At 36.6% G+C, this 23,685-nt stretch overlaps 1 protein-coding gene across 1 annotated transcript; it reads left to right on the forward strand.

Annotated features, from left to right (window-relative positions):
• The first annotated feature begins 2,026 nt into the window (after positions 1-2,026).
• On the forward strand, positions 2,027-8,640 carry LOC127107113 (mitochondrial outer membrane protein porin 2-like). The gene is made up of 2 exons (XM_051044387.1): positions 2,027-2,155; positions 7,226-8,640. The coding sequence occupies exon 2, from the start codon at positions 7,957-7,959 to the stop codon at positions 8,548-8,550; it is 594 nt and encodes a 197-aa protein (XP_050900344.1). The 5' UTR covers positions 2,027-2,155; positions 7,226-7,956; the 3' UTR covers positions 8,551-8,640.
• Positions 8,641-23,685: the final 15,045 nt, after the last annotated feature.

Consider the following 23,685-nt stretch of genomic DNA (forward strand, 5'->3'; position numbering starts at 1 on the left):
TTGGTGTCATCGGTAGATTATTCTATTATATAATTCTTAATAGATGTAGAGCAATTATCATACACGTAATATATTGTGTTTAGTGCAATTACCAAACACAAGATATTACCAAACACGTGATATCATGAGGTTAAAGTATATATAAAAATTAAAATTAAACTACTTTTGAGTCGTATAACACTTAGTCTTAGCCTCGTGATCATGATATAAGTTAGTACAGAATATAATTTATCTCACACACACTTTTTATATCCATTATTCAATCGTGTTTTTTCTTAATTTTTTGACGTGGGATTATAATTCAACATCTTATTATTGGTATTCAATTATACAGTAATACTTCGTCGACAGCTACCACACAAAGAAAAATTGTCAAGCATATGATATTAGGTGATTGGATCATTGAGCAGTGAGAATACCATACGTGGCTATAGCTAATATCATATAAGTTTAAAAATATTTATTATAATAGTGCACTTAATCTTAACCAAACGCCTGAGACTTAATTTAATACAAATTTTTACTTAATTTTTAATGCAAAATTTATATATGAAATTTCTCTAATTTATATTACTAAATCTTTGATGTGTGCCTAAACATTAGTTTCTTTTTATCAATAGATTATTTAATTGTAGATATAGGTTTGTTATGAGTAATGAGAATATTTTATGAGGCTGTATAATAAATATATAAATTTAGATAAGTTATAAACTATCTAAAATGGTATATAAAGACAGTTAAATTTTAATCTACTTTAAATGGGACAACACATATACTTAACAACGAGTTTGAGATATAAGGTATTATTATTTTTATTGCATAATTTATATATGTATATCCCAAATTTATATTCTTAACTCCTTAGTGTGAGACTACTATTCAGCTTCTTTTTATTTTGGTGTCATCGGTAGATTATTCAATTGTATAATTCTTAATAGATGTAGAGCAATAATCATACAGGTAATATATTGTGTTTAGTGCAATTACCAAACACATGATATCATGAGGTTAAAGTATATATAAATTAATATTAAATTACTTTTCAGTAGTACAACACTTAGTCTTGGCCAACTGATCATGGCTTAAGATAGCACAAAATATAATTATCTCACACACTATATTTATATCCATTATTCAATCATGTATTTTCTTAATTTCTTTATGTGAGATTATAATTCAACATCTTATTATTCGTATTCAATAAAAAATAATACTTTGTAGACATCTACCATACAAAGAAAAATCGTCAAGCATATGATATTATATGATTAGAGCATTGAGCTGCAATGAGAATATCACACAAGGCTAGATTATATATATTTAATTTCATATAAATTAAAAATTATTTCTAATGATACTATACTTAATTTTAACCAAACACCTGAGACTTATGTAGTAGACATTTTTATTTAGTTTTCAATGCAAATTTTATATAAGAAATTCTCTAATTTATATTACTAAATATTTGATGTGTGACAAAACAGTAGTTTCTTTTTTGTGTTATCGGTAGATTATTATAGTTGAAATAAATTTCTATAATCAAAATACAAATAAAATAATTAGCATATATATAATGTTATACATTTAGAGGAATTATCAAACACATAATATTACGTGGTTAGAGTATACAAAATGTAATTATAAACTAAGTTGGAGTGGTACTACACTTAGTCTTAGCCAAATGGTCGAGACTTCAGGTAGTACAAAATTTAAATTTGCTCACACACTCTATTTATATATGTCATCATTCACTTATTTTCTTAATTCCTCGATGCGGTATTATAACTCAACATCTTATTTTTGATATTAACTAATATAGTTTTACTTTGTTGACACTTATAATTTATCCTCTCATCACTCTCCCAATTCCTCTTCTCATTCACCTATCAAAGCTCGCCACTATTGTTGGAGTAAGCTTCACTGTGAAGCTTGCCACCACTAAGTTAAATTTACACTTTGCTACACTCAGCATATAATCAACAGTAACAACATGAATTCACCGCATACAGACTAAAATTCAAAGTAGAAGAAGAAGAAGAAGAAGTTTATTGCATAAGGAAAAAGATTGAAGGTTCAAGTTACTTAGCTCTGGCTTTCTCTTCATAATCTTCATCTTCATCTTCAATAAAGTTTGGGATAAGCTACAGTCTTGCAAGTAGGTTCTCAATTCCTCCTCTTCTTGCTTTAAATTATGTTGTCAAAATGTAGTATTCACTAAGGGGAACCAAGGCCCCAAGTGGAGTGGCTTGGATCCCCTCATTCTGCTTTTAATTTTTGTTATGGAGGCTTAGGGTTTGTATCCTTCTTGATTGGATTCGGAGAATTGATTGAGTTTTGGGATAAATTGAGGCGAGATTAAGAGAAAAGACATTTAGACGAACATTTTGGTAGAGTGATTGGTTGTTTTGGACCCACTATGTCGCCTCCGGTGCGACTGAGCAAAACGCCGACGAATGGGGAGCATTTTTTAGAGAGAGATAAGTTGAGACAAAATGAAGTGTGAAATGAATTGTGCTGATACTTTCCACTCTCCCCTTTGGAATTGCATTTCGTGTGTGGGCCTCAAAGGCCCTAGACCCATGGGGCTTTGCCAAAAATTCTCATAAACCACTAGCACACCCCTGGTCTGAGTAATAACAATAGACAACATTTCTTTGGGCTTTTTGTTTGGGCCCTTGCGCCAATTTCCAGGCCACACGCCCTATGGCCACTGCACCCCCTGCAGAATGAAACCTTTTCTTGATTAACTTCTTTTGTTTCTTTAATTCTTTTTGTCACTTTTTAACTCATGAAAATATTAATTGAAATACACATAAAAAATGTGTTTAGGTTCATATTTTAATTGAATTCATTTTAGGTAAAATTTAATTCCGCTTTTAAATCAATTAATAACACGTCAGAGATTAGGATTATTTTTGGTTATTTTTATTTTTTTAATGCCATGTTTCTTTTCATGATTTCATATGCTTATGATTCTCAATGTGATCATGTCTCCCTTATTAATTAGTTGATCAAAATTATGTTTGATCAATTGGTTACACTTGTCCTTGACTTGCCTTGAACATGTGTTTGTTTTCTTAATCCTTTTAAGTGATCATAAGTCCCTTGATCACTTGATTGGGTGATACCTTTGTACTTGCCTCGCGCTAGATCTCAAGTCAAAGTTTCACATCCAAGACCTTGGAGACAGAAAGGAAATCAAGACCTTGATCATTGCTGAGTTTCATTCATTTTTCTTTCCCTTGTTCAATTAAGACTAAAATCCTTTTTGCAAATAAATTTAAAAATCCTTAAAATATGATGTGAATTGTGCGCCACAAGCCTTAAGAAATGGTGAAGTATGAGAGGGATATATTTATACCTTTATTCTGAATATCTTTGGATACGATGCGCATGACCCCGTTGTTCAAAGTATTCACCTATATTCATAGACTTTAGTGCAATTCGAATCAAAACAATATTTCCAAATTTAAAATCAACCGCAACCCATCAAAGCTCAATTTTTTCGTCTTAGGGAAACATTCAAAACCTTTCAAAAAGGACATGTTATTTCCGTTCTACCGCAACATAAACAACGCTTAAGCCTCCGGCGCGGAAGTATATAAGCAACGTTAAACTGCTAGAACATGAATGTTAACACCGTCCAGTAAAAACAACCAACATATCCATATTTTCTACCATGAACTACAGAGCTTTGATTTTCTCATTGCACTATGGAAATATGTAGGCACAAGATTTCGACATCTTGCCAAGCACATTAATTAAAAACTTATCTTTCCCTTAATTAAAATCAACTACAAGTAATCTTTAGATAATTACACTCATTCGCGCAAAGAACAACTAAAATGGTTTCTGTTGAGTACAACGGATGTGAGGGGTGCTAATACATTCCCCTTGCATAATCCACTTCCTTACCATTTTTCTCTTTCCCTTGGGTTTTATCAATATTTTTTCTTTCCTCTTGGAATAAATAAAGTTTGGTGGCGACTCTGTTGTATCTTCGAGCGTACCATGTGCTCAAGTATTTTTCGCGGCGTGACATTATATATATAGCCTTACTTTGAAATCATTGTCACAAACATGTTGGGAAAGTCATATTGAAAGTGTAAAAGCTATAAGATTCCAAACTTCATAAATAAGAGATACTTTATTGAAATTAGGTGAAGTGAATGATGAATCTAAAATAAAAAGTGAAGATGAATGTTTGGCAACTTATGAGCTTAAAAATTTTGAATTTTTTATAGGCATGACTATTTGGTATGAAATATTGTTCGCTGTAAACTCAGTTAATAAACACTTTCAATCAAAGGATATGAGCATCAATGTTGCTATAGAGCAATTGAAAGGACTTATTTCCTTTTTTGAAAAATATAGGGAAGATGGTTTTGAAAATGCCATAATTTCGGATTGTCGCACCTCGAAAAATGTGGGGATACGACTTCAAAGCGAAGCGCGATCGCACGCTCGCAATGATGGGCTGAACAGAGTCGCCACCGAATTTTATTTATTCCTAAAAAGGAAAGGGGAAATATCGATAAAACCCAAGACAAAAGAAAGGATAAGATATGGTCATCGCAACCAATATCAGGGTTCGGGAGTCAATTACGCAAGGGGAAGGTGTTAGCACCCCTCACGTCCGTTGTACTCAACGGGAACCATTAGGTCAGTTGTGTGCGTTAGTGTTAGTTAAATATGTTGGGATTTTTGAATTATTAGGTGGGAAAGAAAGAAAGGATGAGAAGAAAAGTTTTTGGATTTTTAACTAAGGACTAAACCTAAGTTTTTTATTAGTGGGCCTGACAAGATTTAAAAATCCTGCTCCTACGTATCTCAAAAGAGAAATCAAGGCTTACGTAGTTCTGGGTAGAAAAATGTTTGTTTGTTTGTCGATTTTAGCGAAAGCTATACTGTATTAATCGATGAAAACATTGTTTTACCCAAAACAGATGAGGAGTGGACGCATACCACACATCGAACGGATTTATAAATCTACATTCGGAAAAGCGTCATTTATCTCTACTCAATAATCGTGGCCGAAACATTGTTTTGTATCACTTAAGACAATATATCTTTCATTTATGAAAAAGATTTTTGATTAATCGCACGGCGGCGAGAAAAGAGTTTGATCGGTTGGATGTATTTTGAGTGATGGCGAGGACTTGGATGAGCGAGATATACATCTCGAATCCTAGCCTCAGGAGTGCACGGTATACACCATGTTCCATTTCCATCTTTATTGAAAGAGGTTAAGATGGGAATTAAGTATTTTGGAATTTGATTGAGAAAGGGTTTGAAGAAACCGCATTGACAATTTTAGACGATGGCGAGAGCTAAGATTGGCGAGGCATACGTCTCGAATCTTAACCTCAGGAGTGCATGGTATACACCATGTTCCATTTCCACCTTTATTGAAAAAGTGTTAAATAAGATTTAAGTATCTTAGATTTGATTGAGAAAGGGTTTGACGAAACCACATTGACAATTTTAAATGATGGCGAGAGTTAAGATTGGCGAGGCATACGTCTCGAATCTTAACCTCAGGAGTGCATGGTATACACCATGTTCCATTTCCACCTTTACTGAGAAAGTGTTAAATAAGAATTAAGTATTTTGAGTTTTGTTGTGAAAAAAAGACTTGACACTAGATCAAGTATTGATGGACGTTTAAGAGAAATTTGAATGAGTATTTGAGAGAAAACAAAGTGGATAAACTTGGATGATGGCGAGAGCTAGGATTGGCGAGATATACATCTCGAATCCTAGTCTCAGGAGTGCGTGGTATACACCACGTTCCACTTCCATCTTTATTGAAAAAGTCTTGACTATGAATTAATATTTTTTGAGTTTTTATCAGGAAAAATGGTTTGACGTTGAATCAAGCGTTTGATGAAAGTTTGAAAGAAATGGAATAGAATGGGAGGGAGAAATGGGTTGGTTTGTTTATTGAGAAAATACTCGACGTTGGATCGAGTCATATTTTTGTATTTTTTTGGAAATGGTTGATTTTATTCTTGTGTTAGTATCTAACTAGACAGTCAAACAAATAAAGAAATAAAACAGTACAAAATTATTACACATCGGGGGAGTGGGGTACATCTTGTTAAATGGGGATTCAAAAATCATGAAATAATTAAATCGGGCCCAAACAATAAATAATGCGATGCATGAGTGTAAGTGCAAGAGAACTGGCTCATTGTAAGAAAGCCCAAGAGTAAGCTATGTGAGGTTGATGGCGATGCTTAAAAGCAATCGACTTACAAGGGTATGAAAATGAGCTCGACATTGAATCGAGAAAAATGTGATTTTTAATAGTTCAAAATGGTTTTGAATGGATGATGAAATTAAAAAAAACAAATTTGTGCTATTAATCAATAATGAAACTATGAGTATAGGAGAAATTATAATAAAACATAAACATAAAAAAAATGAATGCTAAAGAAATAAAATGCTATATATGGGTATCGAACCCACTCCACTAAAGACTATGAAACTAGTCTCTCTCCACTAGGCCATTTATGATTAGTTATTATCTTAATACTAATTTAGATATATAAACCAAGATAGATTAAAAATTAGAATTAAAAAATAAAAACTAAGATAAAAAACAGTCTGTTGGACTACCAAGAAAAAACAGCAGAAAATTAAACCCAGCCGCCTGGCTGTTGGGTTCTAGAGTTAATGAATTGGGAAAAAACAAAACTTAATATACACTATTAAAAATAAGGGAATACTAAACGTACTAAATTTTCTAAATGATTTAAAAGTTTGTTGTTTTTCTTTTTTTTTTTAAAATAAATAAAAAGGAAAGAAAGTGGGAAAAACAGGAAACCAATACCCAGAAGTCCTTCATCGTCTTCACTCACGTAATCTCGTCCTCTCCCTCTCAAACGCTCGCCTCAATCTTACTCACACGCCTCTCAGGTCTCACGTCTCTCCTTCTCAAGCGCACACCATTCCGTTCCCAATCGCTCACATCTCACTCAATCTCTCTGAAACATGCAAGAATCCATGGCTAAAACAAAAAAGGGGCTCACCTTCGGTGGTGACGACGGTGACGATGAAGCCTAAACCTCACTCTTTCGCCTCTCTAATCCGGGTTTGTTTTGATTGTGGGGTTGGGGTTTTTGTTTCTCCGATTTCGTCCGCCTCTCTATTAGGGTTTCGTTTTTGACCTTTTTTCTCCGCCTCTCAATCGCCTCCTTTCTTTCCTATTTATCCTTTGCAGATTAGGGTTTGGGATTTGGTCTATGGAGATCAAAAGGGGTCTCTGCCAAAACACTTTTTGTGCTCAGTATCGGATTGGTCCCTTTGATGTTTGGATTTGGAACAGGTAATCTGAGCTCAAACTTTCTCTTTGAATTTTGTCTCTATTCCAATTTGGGAATTTTCTTAAAATTTAACTGCTTTGCTATTTTGCTTTTACTGCAGTGAATTCGGAGTATTGGTTTGATGATGCCGGCTGGAATGCGCTACCCTCACATGGCTTGTGTAGCTCTGAATCCTCTTATATTTCCAACTAATTCTGCACCCCTCAGCATCAGTTTTAGCTCCTTTTCGGTTACATATGGATCACGCAAACCGAGCCACCTCTGTGGCATTGTGAACCGCAACGTTTTTTGGAGTGATTTTAGTGAGAAGCAAAATGGCAACAGTCATCACTCTTGTTGCTGCACTAACACCAGCTCCACCAAATGCTGCAGTTGTTTTCACAGAAAAGCACACGATTGCATCAGAATGGTGCCAAAGTTGCTTCAAGATTGCATCATAAATCGCAAATTTGTTCTGGTTTGGTGTGTTTCTTGCAGGTCACAGGTCGTCATTGGACATGGTTGCTGGTGTGTTGATTGCAGCAAGATTATTAGAACAAACTCTAAGAGACTCCTCCAAAATATTTAGCATCTTGGTCATAGTCAAAATCGTACTCTCACACCAAACTTCCTAACAACATCATCAACAATGTCTTCCAAATGCCCCAGTATCTTCTCCGACATCGGAATATTATCCAGAGATATCCTTACCAAAGATTACAACTCCGATCAACGGTTCACAATATCCTCCTCCACCAACTCCGGCATCGATTTGCATTCAACGTTATTGAAGAGTAGAGGACCTTCCTCCGGTGATGTTGCTGCTCAAATTAACCACAAAAAGAATACTCTTCTTTTCAAAGTTGATACCGAATCAAGTGTGTTGACAACATTTACTCTCACAGATTTTGTGTCTTCTGCGAAAGTCGTTGCTTCTATTCGATTACCTGATTACAAATCCGGAAAGATTGAGGTTCAATATCTTCATGATCATGCTGGTTTTACTACTTCTGTTGTTTTAAATTGCAACCCTGCTATTGATTTTTCTGCGACAATTGGTACTCCTGGGATTGCATTTGGCGCGGAAACTAGCCACTCCACAAGTGTTGGGAAGCTTACAAAGTATAATGCTGGATTGTGTTTGAAGATGCCGAGTTCGCATGCTTCCACCCAATTTTCCGGAAGATTCAAAGACGGTGTTGATTGCTCAGTTAAGGATGCTTCGCAAGGTTTTGCCCGTTGACTCTTCCCGGTACTTTCATTATAATAGTAAAATGCACCACTCCCCGGATCTTTTGCTTCCACCTTCATGACAAACCATCCTGGAGGTAAGTTTTCATTTCCCCTAAGTTCAGCTGAAGTACCTTTAATATCTTTGGTATGTATATCATCTTTAAGAACACCCCGAGCTCTTAACTTCTGCTTGAGGAACTCGGGCAATTCTTTACCTGCAGATGTTTGCTCTGAATATCTATCAAATTTAGATTCGGGCAGACTGAATGCGCTGTTGTCAGGGTCAGTGTTAAGCTTGGGAATATCATTATAGGCACCTCCACCAGGTACACAATATCCATTGCCTATTTCTGTGTTGACTTGTGGAAGTGCAGGTTTTCCACGCTTAAGAGCGATTTCAGACCTATGCTCAGTGGCCATATTCAAGAGATGTTCCTTCAAAGCATTGGGGTGATGACGGGCAGAGAATATGTCAAAATTATCCTTGGAAGGTGATGTGGTAGTTGTCACCTCTCTCTGGGTCCTTATGATATTTTGAGTTGCAAGTTCTTGTTCGCGCAAAACGGCATCCTGAGCGGCAGCATCAATGTTAAATGGTAGCAGAGACTGAGAGCATTGAGTAGCATTAACAAGGGTTTGAGAAGAGAGGGTTCCTTGTTGATCTTGGGAATTCTCCATAATTTAATCACATCAATCAAAATCGAGTGTTAATGAGTGATTCCAAGTGTAGAAATGAGGATTGAGGATTGTGCTGCCAATGAGATTAGTAACTCTGAATTTGGTAGGCGGCAAAGTTGCTAGATTTAGGATTATTTGTGTTAGCTTTTTGTGTGTTGTATTGTCATGAAGGTTCTATTTTGTGAATTTGAAAATTGGATGTAACAAATGATAATCCGCTGTAATTTCGGGGATTGCCCAAGGTTGTGGCAGCTTTGAAATGTGAATGTGTTGGTTTGAATTTTGCATTTCGTTTCAAACATTGTAATCAAAGGTCCGTGGAATGACGCAATGGCTTTGGTTTGAATGAGTCATGGTTTGTAATTAGGATGCTTTTACTCGATGAAATATGGTTTACTGTTGTAAAAATGGACGTGCATTTGGGAGAAACATGTATGTATGAATATGGTTTTGGAAATGCTTGAAAGCTAAATATTATTGAATGTTATGAAATGTGTGTATGTGCTATTTTGATTTGAGATGAACTATGGATGGAAGATGGATCATGTTTGGTTATAAAAATGGATATGGATTTTAGAAATAACCTGAGACTAATCACAATGTCAATTAAAAATAAAAAATAAAAACCAATTAAAATCAAATTAATCTATAATTTGTTAAAACTACTTTGATGTCAAATTCTAACATTTATTTGGAAACTAAAAATCAATTAGAATTTGAATCATTAGTAAAAACACAATTAAGATCAAATTGAAATTTGGAATTTAGGATTAATTTGAAATTAAAATCAAATTGAAAATTAAAAAGTCAAATAATTAAAATCCATTTTATAATCAAAAGCACCATGATCAAAAAGGCCTAGACAATGACCAATGTGTAACAAAAATATGGATTTGGGAATGAATGTATGCAAATGAACTTTAGGCCAAGTGCCAAATAAAAATGAAAAAATGGAAAAAATTCAGGACCAAAATCGGGGTATGACAGTTGCCCCTATTTAAGTATCTTCAACTAGAGAATATGAAGCAGGACACTCTTCATATGATCATAGTGGGAGATGGTTAAATACTAGGAAAACCCGGATTTTGATCCTGAATCCCTATGACATGATGTGATATGATATGATATGATATGCATGGATTCTCTTTTTTGTGATTTTTTTTATCTGCTAGGGATATGGTGGACCCTTAACAGGAGATGCTACTAGACAGACCAAGCTGTGGGGAATGCTGGTGGTCCACAGGGAGACAGACAAATGGTAAAATAAACAAACTCGCTGGGGAAGACAAATCCGGCTGGAGAATCAGACACAACGGGGAGTGCTCAAAGTGAAATTTGATAATCGATACTTGGAATACAAGAGGTTTCGGTAGTAAGTTCACATATGACTTACTAACCCGAATAAAGGAAAAAATGCTACAACTAGTTCACATATGACCTAACAACGCTGGGGAATATCAAGAAGTTCTGACAGCAGGTTCAGGTATGACCTAACAAACTCAGAAAAATTCAAGAAGAGTGTATCAACATGTTCATATATAACCTGATAATACTGGAACAATCATAGAGAAAGACTCTTCAGAACAGGTTCATATATGACCTGACACTGGAATAAGGTTTAACAACAGGCTCATATATGACCTGAATAGTATTGAACAAACAAAGGGAAAAAATCTTCAGAACAGGTTCATATATGACCTGACACCGGAATAAAGCTCAACAACAGGTTCATATATGACCTGAATAGTATTGAACAAAAATTGGAAAAACTCTTCAGAGGAGGTGTAGAAGCAAGCTTCAATCCAAGAAGTATTTTGATGAAGACAACATGCATCAATGCAAAAAGAGAAGAGCTTCAAAGATAATTCAAGCATCAAAGTGATCAAGCCACATACGCATGAGGAACCTTTTTGATCAAGCTTCTTTTTCAAGTCAACCGTTTGCAAGATTGTTGGTTCACTTCTTAGGTATATCTAACTCACTCTTAGATTAGTATACAAGTGTTCAACAATCATGATCTGCATTTGTATTTTTAAACATAACCATTTGTTAACACATTGAAATGCAAGACACAATTTTCTTAAAGTATTTTTCTGCATTTCAACAGTGTTAACCGGTTAACCATATGGGTTAACCGGTTAACAACCCTGTTTTTTGAAATCCTGTGTTAACGTTGTATGCGTTAACCGGTTAACCCATTTGGTTAACCGGTTAACACTGTTCGTTGCAGTGAAAATGTTTTTGAAAAATTATATCTTTTCATCAATGTTTATGGAGAAAATGATACCTCTTTGAAAAGGTGTTTTGGCAATATAAATTCTTAATTTTTCAAAATGAATTTTCACCTCCAAGAATTTTCATACAAACTTAAGATAATCACTCTTTCATATTTCCTTCAATATTTTTTTTAAAAAGTGTTCATAATCAAAGTTTCATCTCATTCTATTTCTTGAACACTGGTATATTATTCATTGAGTGAATTATTTATCTAAGGAGAAGATCAATCAAGAGAAGATTGATAATACTACACTTTGTTAATATCATCAAAAGATTTATTTCTGTTTGACTTGTGATCCAGGATTGTTGGACACAAGGGTTGGTGTTGAAGAGGATTGTTCTTCATACACTTGTTTACCTATAGGTTAGATAGTAGGCATCACCGTTGGTGTGAATAGGCTGTACCATAATTCTAACTATAGTGAAATCTCTTTCGTGTGGAAAGGGGAGTGGATGTACCTTCGGATTGTGAAGGGAACCACTATAATTTCCGGTGTCTTTTTACTTTCCGCAATTTATCTTTCCGCACTTAAACGTAAAATAACCAAAAACCGGAAACAAGTTCGAAGAATTTTTAACCACCTAATTCACCCCCCCCCCCCCTCTTAGGCGCATTTACAACTTACAATTGGCATCAGAGCAAGTTATAGGTAACTTGTTCCTAGAGATCCAGCATGGCTTCCGCAAGCATAAATCCGGTTTTCAAAGACGGTGGAAGTAGCAACAAGCCCCCACTCTTCTCCGGAGAATATTTCGATTTCTGGAAAATCAGAATGAAGGCACATCTTGAAGCCCAAGGGAAAGGTATATGGGAAGCAGTTGAAGAAGGTCCACACAAACCGGTAAATGTGGTGAATGGAGTTGGTACCCCAAAGTTGAAAAACACTTATGACGAAGATGATAAGAAAAGGATTCTAAATGAGAAGAAGGCAATCAACATACTCCAAAGCGCTCTTAGTATGGACGAGTTCTTCCGTATATCTCAATGAAAATCGGCAAAGGAAATTTGGGACACCTTGGTTGAAACACATGAAGGAACCACCGAAGTGAAGAGATCGAGGCTAAACACTCTAAGTCAAGAATATGAGATGTTCCGCATGCAGCCCGGTGAATCTATAGTTGCCTTACAAAAGAGATTCGTCCATCTAACAAATCACCTGATTGCTCTGGGTAAAACTTTCACTAATGATGATCTCAACCTGAAAGTCCTAAGATCTTTGACAAGAGAATGGCAACCGAAAGTGACCGCTATTTCGGAAAAGAAGAGTCTCTCAACGATGACATCCGCGTCTTTATTTGGAAAACTTCAAGAACACGAATTGGAACTTGGAAGGCTCGAGAAGCACGAAAGTCAAGAAAAGAAGTCCAAGGGAATTGCCTTGAAGGTTGATTCAAAAAGGGACAAAGATGATGAGACGTCCGAGGATGAGAACTTTATGCTTCTTGTAAAGAAGCTTGGTAAGTTTTTTAATAAAAATAAAAATTCCTCTTATCCTAAAAAGAATAACCATTTCAGGAAAAAGGAAGCATCCACATCAATGCAAGACGTCACGTGTTATGAATGTGGACAGCAAGGTCACATAAAGCCGGATTGCCCAAAACTTGCAAAGAAAGGAGGATTCAAAGGCAAGAAGGAATTCAAAAACAAAAAGGCTTATGTCGCTTGGGACGATAATGAGATCATTTCATCTTCGGAATCGGAAAGCGATGAATGTGCGAACATGGCTCTTATGGCTTCACATCACTCCGATGAAGAAATCGATGAGGTTAGTAGCAATTTTTCAGTTTATGACAATGATGCACAAGATGTTATAAATGAACTCTTAAAAGAATGCAAGACATTGTATAAAAGTATTTCATCCCAAAAGAAACAAATTTCATCCTTAGAAGAAAAAAATACTGCGTTGGAAAAATATATTGAAAGTGGAAAACAAAAGTTGATGGATGAAAAACAAAGTCTTGCATGTAAGAATTGTGAATATTTATCTTTTCAAATTGTTCAACTTAAAAGAGTTTTAGAAAGATATGAAAAAGGTCAAATTGGGTTGGAAGAAATTCTTAAGCACCAAAGGTATTCTAATGATAAAAGTGGATTAGGATATTCTAAGTTTTCTAAACCAAGCACAAATAAGACCATTTTTGTTAAAGCAAGTGAACAAGTTGCTAAAGAGAAAGTAAACAATTCTAAAAATATGCATCAAAGTCATAAAAAGAAATTGATTGCTAAGAAGAAGAATTATGTTCCTAGATATAGAAGTGATTTTCAACCTACTTGCTTTTATTGTGGAATCAAAGGGCACACACCTAATGCTTGTTATGTGTGAAACTTTAGCGTTCCAAAAGGGCATTATGTGTGGGTTAAAAAGGGTACTAACTACCAAGGACCCAAAGCAATTTGGGTACCTAACAAAACTTGATTTTGTTTTGCAGGTATGCTTGAAGACAACCTCGAATCAATGGTATCTTGATAGCGGTTGTTCAAAGCATATGACGGGCGACATCGACAAATTTTCACATCTATCTTTAAAGGCCAAGGGATATGTTACATACGGTGATGACACTAAAGGAAAAATCCTTGGAGTAGGAACCATTGGAGAACCTCCTTTTACCATCATCGAAGATGTCCTTTATGTTGAAGGCCTAAAGCACAACCTTCTTAGCATAAGTCAATTGTGTGACAAAGGGTTCCGGATCAACTTCTCAAAAGATGAATGTGTGATAGAGCATGAAGTCACCCATGACATTTTGCTAAAAGGTAAAAGGGTTAATAATATTTTTATGACTTCTTTTGATGACTCTTCCTTGAAGGTAAAGTACTTAATGATAAACAACAACGAGGCTTGGCTATGGCATAAAAGATTCGCTCATATACACATGGAGCACATGAACAAATTAATAAAGCATGATCTTGTTGTTGGTCTTCTAAAGATTAAGTTCATCAAGGATAAGCTGTGTGACGCATGCCAAAAGGGAAAGCAAACCAAGACAACTTTCAAATCCAAGAATGTTGTATCTTCGTCGAGGCCACTTCAACTCTTGCACATGGATCTCTTCGGTCCATCAAGAACGAAAAGCTTCGGAGGTAATGTTTACGGTTTAGTAATTGTTGATGACTTCTCTAGATATACGTGGACTTTGTTTCTTGTGCAGAAAAGCGATGCTTTCAAGGCTTTCAAAAAATATGCGAAACAAATTCAGAATGAGAAGTCTCTCTCAATAACCTCCATAAGAAGTGACCACGGGGGAGAATTTCAAAACACATTCTTTGAAGAATTTTGCGAAAAGCACGGAATTTCCCACAACTTCTCCGCACCACGAACACCACAACAAAACGGTGTCGTAGAGAGAAAGAATAGATCCTTGGTGGAACTCGCAAGAACAATGCTCAGTGACTCCAACCTTCCTAAATATTTTTGGGCGGATGCAGTTAGCACAGCATGCTTTGTTAGCAACCGTGTCAACATTCGGCCGATTCTCAAAAAGACTCCGTATGAGCTTTTCAAAGGAAGGAAGCCTAATATATCTTTCTTTCACATCTTTGGGTGCAAATGTTTTGTCCTCAACAATGGAAAGGACAACCTTGGTAAGTTTGATGAGAAATCCGACGAAGGTATCTTCCTTGGCTACTCCCTATCTAGTAAGGCATTTAGAATTTTCAATAAAAGAACTCTTACTATTGAAGAATCAACGCATGTATGCTTTGATGAAACTAACCCCTCGAAAGAGGATAACTTTGTTGTTGATGACGATGATGATATAATAGATATGTCACAAAAGGAACTTTCAAATGTTCAATCAATTCTACAAGGAGATGGCTCACCAATCATTGAAGAACATCATGATCTACCGAAAGAATGGAAAACTCATAGAGATCACCCGATCGATAAAGTTATTGGTGATATTAGCCAAGGCGTTGCAACAAGACTAAATCTCAAAGATGCTTGTCTCAATATGGCTTTTGTGTCTCAAATAGAACCAACCAAAGTCGATGAAGCCTTAGGCGACGATCAATGGATAGTAGCAATGCAAGAAGAAATCAACCAATCCAAGTATTGCAAGGAATTATTGAAAAGATTCGATATGGATAGTTGCAAAGTGATGTCCACTCCTATGGGATCCGGAACGTACGTTGATCAAGATGAATCAGGAATGTCAATAGATATTACAAAATATCGAGGTATGATTGGTTCATTACTATATTTGACGGCAAGCCGTCCTGACATTATGTTTAGTGTATGTTTGTGTGCATGCTTTCAAGCAAACCCGAAGGAATCGCATCTCACCGCCGTGAAGAGGATTATGAAATATCTCAAAGGAACAACGAACGTCGGACTATGGTATCCAAAAGGTAGTATATTCTCCTTGATTGGTTATTCTGACGCTGACTATGCAGGATGTAAGACCGATAGAAAAAGCACAAGTGGTACTTGTCACATTCTCGGGAATGCACTAGTGTCGTGGGCATGCAAGAAGCAAGCATGTGTCGCACTTAGCACGGCCGAAGCAGAGTACATTGCAGCAGGCAGTTGTTGTGCACAAATTTTATGGCTTAAGCAACAACTTCTGGATTTTGGTGTAGATCTCGGTTGCATTCCTCTTCGATGCGATAACACAAGTGCCATCAACATCACAAAGAACCCGGTCATGCATTCAAGGACGAAGCACATAGATATCCGACATCATTTCCTTCGAGATCACGTGCTTAACGGAGATGTAGATGTTACGTTCGTGGATACACATAACCAACTCGCTGACATATTCACAAAACCATTGGCTAAAGAGCAATTCTTCAAGATTCGGCGAGAACTTGGTATTCTCAATGAAGGTGACATCTAACCTTGTCTTCAAATTACTTGTTATGTGGTATAGTTGCTAAAAATGTGTTTACTTTCAATTTTTATGTTATGCAATGCTAGCACTTCTTTTTCGCCGTTTTCCGTTCTTCTTACTTTCGCATGTCCAAATATTATCCGTTTTAAAATATTTTTAAATCGAAAGTTGCGTATTGATAAGTGCTAATACTTTGTGTAAAATTTTTGTAAAAATCTTTTCCCGATTCTTCAAAACAGAGCTGCTGTTTTTCTTCTATTTTTGAAAAATTCAGTCCGTTAACCGGTTAACGGTATAGGTTAACCGGTTAACACCTCCAAAACAGCACTTCTGCGTTAACGTTTTGAATACAATTTTTTTTTTAATTTTATTCTTTTTTAACTTTAAATTTTATTGTGGTATGTGTGTTTATGTTAAATGCATGTGCTTTACTCTTTCACCTACACCTCATAACTCTCTCCTCCCTCATTACTCACCATAAACCCTTCATCTCATTTCATTCAACTTTCAACCATACTCTCTTATTAACTCTCAAAATCCCAAAAATCCTCTCAAAACCCTAGCACCTCCTTTTTCCCCATGGCTCCTCCAAGAAGAGAAAAGGCTCCCGTATCGGCATCTAGCAGTGAAGAGGAAGAAGTGCAAATGGAAACAGCAAAGAAGAGGAGAATGGATTTCAGAGTCAGGGTTAGACATTTGCTCAAGGGTAAGTATGTGAATCTCAAATCCTTCACTACCTTCTCTTTTCCTGAGCTGTTGAGATATCAAGGGTTGCATGCGTTCATAACTGATAATGGCAAAACTTATACTGATTTGGTAAAATCTTTTCTGAACCATTTTACTTTAAATCTGAATGATGATGATCAACATATGATGTCTGCCATTGTAAGAGATTGTGAAATTGTAACAGACCTAAGGTCGCTGGCTGTGTCTCTTAAGATTCCCTATTCAGGATTTTTTCTTCGGAAAGGTGTTAATCATGATGAAGGAAAATGGGCTCAATATGATAAAATGGAATATTACTACTCCATCTGTCGGTTTCCAAGGGATGCTGTTGTGTCGGGACAGCGCACTTCTCGCATACTCTGTTATGCTAAGAACCTGTCGATTGATGATCGAATGCTGCATTATGTTATTTGCCATGTCTTGCTGCCAAAGGATTCAAACCTTTCACAAATCAATGATTTGGAGATGCAAGTTCTATTTGCTGTGAAGAACAAAATCAGAATTAATTGGCTACCTACTATGATGTATCATCTGAAACAGCAACTATCTCTCAAAACAAGGCTGCCATACGGTCGTCTTATCTCAAGGATTTTGGAATTAACAGACATGGAAATCGGGAGAGAACCGTTTCTGGCTATGACCACTACCGCCAATCAAAATCAACGGCGTTACCATTATGAAGAATACCGGGATTATTCAATGCAATGACGGTTCCTACAAGTATGATGACGGGTCTTCTTCTTCAAACTTCCCTATTCCGGAAGGTGGCATTACAAACGAGTTCCTTTACACCACCATGATGAGCCAACACCGTGAAACCACCCGCGCTATCAAAAGTCTTCGGAACCTAGTGTTAAGTTCCCGCAACCTTCCCATGGAAGATGATGAAGGTGAAGCCGATAGTGAAGCGGAAGGCGAGGAGAATGAGGACAGTTCGGAAGAAGATTAAAGCATTATGTTTTTTCTATGTTCCTGTTATGTGTTGTTCTACTGTTTTTGTTGTTAAACTATGTTTATGCTAATTATGCTTACCGTACACTTAACTTTTAATCCATTTTTATTCTGTCATAATATGTGCTTGAATGCTTATATAATGATCACAAAATGTGTGTATGCTTGTATACTTTTCCTTTTTCATAAGTCTCTCCCTTTTTGCTAATGCCAAAGGGGGAGAAGACTTGTTTCTCTAATGGTTTCTCTATGCAGAATTTTTGTATGTCTCTCATTTAGGGGGAGTTCTTAAACTTAGGGGGAGAATCAACTTAGAGAAACTTCACTCTCAAGCATCTATCTCAAAGTGGTTGTCATCATCAAAAAGGGGGAGATTGTAGAAGCAAGCTTCAATCCAAGAAGTATTTTGATGAAGACAACATGCATCAATGCAAAAAGAGAAGAGCTTCAAAGATAATTCAAGCATCAAAGTGATCAAGCCACATACGCATGAGGAACCTTTTTGATCAAGCTTCTTTTTCAAGTCAACCGTTTGCAAGATTGTTGGTTCACTTCTTAGGTATATCTAACTCACTCTTAGATTAGTATACAAGTGTTCAACAATCATGATCTGCATTTGTATTTTTAAACATAACCATTTGTTAACACATTGAAATGCAAGACACAATTTTCTTAAAGTATTTTTCTGCATTTCAACAGTGTTAACCGGTTAACCATATGGGTTAACCGGTTAACAACCCTGTTTTTTGAAATCCTGTGTTAACGTTGTATGCGTTAACCGGTTAACCCATTTGGTTAACCGGTTAACACTGTTCGTTGTAGTGAAAATGTTTTTGAAAAATTATATCTTTTCATCAATGTTTATGGAGAAAATGATACCTCTTTGAAAAGGTGTTTTGGCAATATAAATTCTTAATTTTTCAAAATGAATTTTCACCTCCAAGAATTTTCATACAAACTTAAGATAATCACTCTTTCATATTTCCTTCAATATTTTTTTAAAAAAGTGTTCATAATCAAAGTTTCATCTCATTCTATTTCTTGAACACTGGTATATTATTCATTGAGTGAATTATTTATCTAAGGAGAAGATCAATCAAGAGAAGATTGATAATACTACACTTTGTTAATATCATCAAAAGATTTATTTCTGTTTGACTTGTGATCCAGGATTGTTGGACACAAGGGTTGGTGTTGAAGAGGATTGTTCTTCATACACTTGTTTACCTATAGGTTAGATAGTAGGAATCACCGTTGGTGTGAATAGGCTGTACCATAATTCTAACTATAGTGAAATCTCTTTCGTGTGGAAAGGGGAGTGGATGTACCTTCGGATTGTGAAGGGAACCACTATAATTTCCGGTGTCTTTTTACTTTCCGCAATTTATCTTTCCGCACTTAAACGTAAAATAACCAAAAACCGGAAACAAGTTCGAAAAATTTTTAACCACCTAATTCACCCCCCCCCCCCCCCTCTTAGGCGCATTTACAACTTACAGGAGGTTCAAGTATGACCTGACCCCGGAATAAAAGCTCAACAACAGGTTCATATATGACCTGAATAGTATTGAACAAAAATTGGAAAAACTCTCCAGAGCAGGTTCAAGTATGACCTGACCCCGGAATAAAAGCTCAACAACAGGTTCATATATGACCTGAATAGTATTGAACAAAAATTGGAAAAACTCTTCAGAGCAGGTTCAAGTATGACCTGACCCCGGAATAAAAGCTTAACAACAGGTTCATATATGACTTGAATAGTATTGAACAAAAATTGGAAAAACTCTTCAGAGCAGGTTCGAGTATGACCTGACCCCGGAATAAAAGCTCAACAACAGGTTCATATATGACCTGAATAGTATTGAACAAAAATTGGAAAAACTCTTCAGAGCAGGTTCAAGTATGACCTGACCCCGGAATAAAAGCTCAACAACAGGTTCATATATGACCTGAATAGTATTGAACAAAAATTGGAAAAACTCTTCAGAGCAGGTTCAAGTATGACCTGACCCCGGAATAAAAGCTCAACAACAGGTTCACATATGACCTGAATAGTATTGAACAAAAGGAAAAAACTTCAGAACAGGTTCACGTATGACCTGACCCCGGAATAAAAGCTCAACAACAGGTTCATATATGACCTGAATAGTATTGAACAAAAATTGGAAAAACTCTTCAGAGCAGGTTCAAGTATGACCTGACCCCGGAATAAAAGCTCAACAACAGGTTCACATATGACCTGAATAGTATTGAACAAAAGGAAAAAACTTCAGAACTGGTTCATGTATGACCTGACCCCGGAATAAAAGCTCAACAACAGGTTCATATATGACCTGAATAGTATTGAACAAAAATTGGAAAAACTCTTCAGAGCAGGTTCAAGTATGACCTGACCCCAGAATAAAAGCTCAACAACAGGTTCACATATGACCTGAATGGTATTGAACAAAAATTGGATTTGAAAATGTCTGCGAAAACCGGATGTTGGTTTAAGGGCACCAAATACAAACTGGAATCAAAGGTCAAAGGATCTAGGATCGACAACGAGACCTGGGTCAATGCAAAATGAGCACGAAGTACATTTCGGCTATGCATGATTTGAATTTCCTTTTATGCATGATATATGAATGATCATGATTATGAGAATGCTGACACTGGGCAGACTGGGAGTTTGTAAAGGCTTTTTATGGAAGCTCATGATTCCTCAACACCGAGAACTCAACCAAATATTTTATGATAGATGTTGTCAAAGGAGGATTCTATCCAGTTTGATAGCCACAACTTAGCCAATGGATCCTTTTGGAGGATTAATGAATCGTGCTAGCATAATTTTCGGGCACTCGTCTTAAACTCAATAGTTGTTGACGTATGGCAGAATTTGTTTGAGCAGTTTGAAAGCACGAAGAAAGAGGTTCTGCCCCTCTGTGGCTCATCTTGCCCTATTGTGTTGGGTCTTTGGAAATGTTCACCTTGAAAGTGAGTTTGGAAACAACTTGCCATGAGACTACCTCGAGATGGCTTGCCCCAAGTGTTTGAAACTTGTAATGGTCTGAACTTGGCTAACCAAATGTTGGAATGGTAGACTCTTGGTCGACATTCCTTTGGATAGTTGGACTCATTGAGCTCTGAGGTGGCTTGCCCCAGTCTAAGTCTTGAAGCAAATTACTCTTAGCTAACTGAACCTTGGAGTGATTGGACTTACTGAGCTCTGAGGTGGCTTGCCCCGGTCTGATTCTTGAAGCAGATTACTCTTGGCTAGATGACCCTTAGGGTGACTAGCTCGAATTAACTGATGCTCAAAGTGATTTGCCCTTGACTAGACTTCTTTCACTCCATCAAGTTCCTCAACTGTGTATTGGCATTTCTTTGATGCTAAGTGTTGACTCGCAATTGTGCATTCAAAAATGGTAATCTTAATGCAATGCTTATGCAAAAATTTGAACTCAAATTTTATTGATATGAATGGGTGAAATACGGTGAACGAGTCATTGATAAGAACACAATGGTGATCAAGTCATTCACAGTATGCAAGTTGGTGCCATCAAATGATTAACAAAAATCGTTTGGAGTCAAGTTAACACAACCTTGTTATGGTATGCTTTCAAAATAAACCATGTCTCAATTAGGTCTTTTAAGGGTTGTAACGTGGTCTGGTTCACGGTTTTTTTTGAAACAAAAGGATATAAGGCTCAAAATTTATTTTTACCCACCCCTTCTTCTTGATGATCTCCATTTCCTATGTTCAGTTAATTCAAATACACGCATTCGACTTCCAAGAGGGTTCGAAGGTGTGATGAGGGTTCAAGACGAATTTTCTTGAAATGGCAGTCACCTTATTTTTTTGTTTTGTTGAGGATTTTGGTGACCTCTTTTGATTGATTTTCTTTATCCCTAATTTTGCCTGGACCGCTTCTCTGAAGCTTTTGGTCCATCGGGATGCCCTAACTTTTGCCTAAGCCATTTCGTGGTATTTGATTTAACGGGCTTTTTTTTATTTTTTTAAAGGTATTGACTGCCACATTATTGGTGGATGAGGATCAACCAACACTAAATTTATCTTTTCTCAACTTCTTCGACACTTCAACATGTGCGCGAAGGATAACATGTGGTTGAACCTAATTGGAGGATGTATATATGGACGATTTTTGAAAGATCGACTGCATGATCAAACTATCTGAACATAACTACCCTGCCCCAGGTTAAGATTAAGGGTTTTAGATCCGAAATAAACACCAACTTTTAGGCTCAAAGTGGTTGTCTAGGGATTAACTCCTTATCACTCCAGTGTTTGGGGATTTGAAACAATGCCTTACATCATCGACAAGGTTTACTCAAAAGCATACCACAACAATTTCAGGTGTTTTATTTTCATCATCCTCCTTCCAATCTTTGTTAACACAACGGTTTGATAAACAAAAGTGAATGAGAGGAGTATTTTTTGTTTTTTTTTTTGTGTTTTTTTTTTGTTTTTTAACATAAATGAAAAGCGAGTGAATACGAATGGATTAATTCAAAAGATGCATAAACATTTCATTAATCTTACCAATTCAAAGAAAACAACAATGCTTAAAAGCAATTAACAAACAACATGCAAGGAAACTACAAAAGAAATGCTGAAACAACCAAATGATTGCCAGCTCTAGGGAATTGACTTCTTCAAGCTTGAAGGTTTGGATCAACAAGCTTTTTGACATTGGCATGATGATCTTCAAATTCTTTTCCTTCATTCTCATCGTTGAACGCAACCCTCTTGGATCCACTACTCACTTCTCCTTTTCTTTCATTGGTATGGATCGTGACATTGGAAATCCAAGGCGGTATCTCAATGCTCTTACCAGGAAACAATGATAGCTCATTAGCCACATCCCTGACATCTTCCTTGTGGTACAAAACCTTGAGGGGTTTCAGGGGTCCTTTCCCTTTCTCATTACCTGGCTCAGAAATCAAGGTATATGTACCCGAGCCTTCCTCCTTGAGTGTTAGTGACCCTATGTCAATCAATCCTCGCAGTTTGAGCTTAAAACTCTTGCATTCCTTGATGGGGTGCCCCATTGTCCCAGTATGGTATTCGCACCTGACCTTCGGATGATCTTCTTCAAAGATTAAGCTCTTTTTGTTAATCAACCCTCGCACCAAGGCTTTCAGCGCTAAGCAAGAATCCAGGTCATGTCCCAATGCTCCTTTATGGAATTCACATGTTGCATTTGGATTGTACCATGGCAGGTATGGTGACACAGGTGTGAGAGCTCGAGGGGTCACCAAAGCATTTTGGATCAGTTGCGGGTAGAGCTTGCTATATGACACCAGAATTGAGTCATTGTGATCCTTGTTCCTCTTGCTCTGATTCTGATTTTTGTTCTGAACCTGACTTTGGTGACTTTGAGGAGCAAAAACCAGAGGATGTTGATGATGACGTCTTGAGGGAGGTCCATATACTGGTAAATGAGGAGTTGCCACATAGAATTTCCCTTGACTTGGGATAACACCAGATGGATGTGGGGTAGTAGCTCTCTTTGTTGCAGCGGTGTATATTGGGTGACCCTCTTTTCCCAACAAGACTTGCAGGGTTTCCAAGGCCCATCTCATTTGGCTCTTCAAAAGATTAAGTTCCTCCTTGCTTCTTGGCTTTTTCTTAGCTCGTCCATCATCTTCTGAGACATGGTTCTTTGTTCTAAACGCGTGT

The sequence above is a fragment of the Lathyrus oleraceus genome, chromosome 7, assembly GCF_024323335.1.
Source record: "Lathyrus oleraceus cultivar Zhongwan6 chromosome 7, CAAS_Psat_ZW6_1.0, whole genome shotgun sequence".
NCBI classification, from domain to species: Eukaryota; Viridiplantae; Streptophyta; class Magnoliopsida; order Fabales; family Fabaceae; genus Lathyrus; species Lathyrus oleraceus.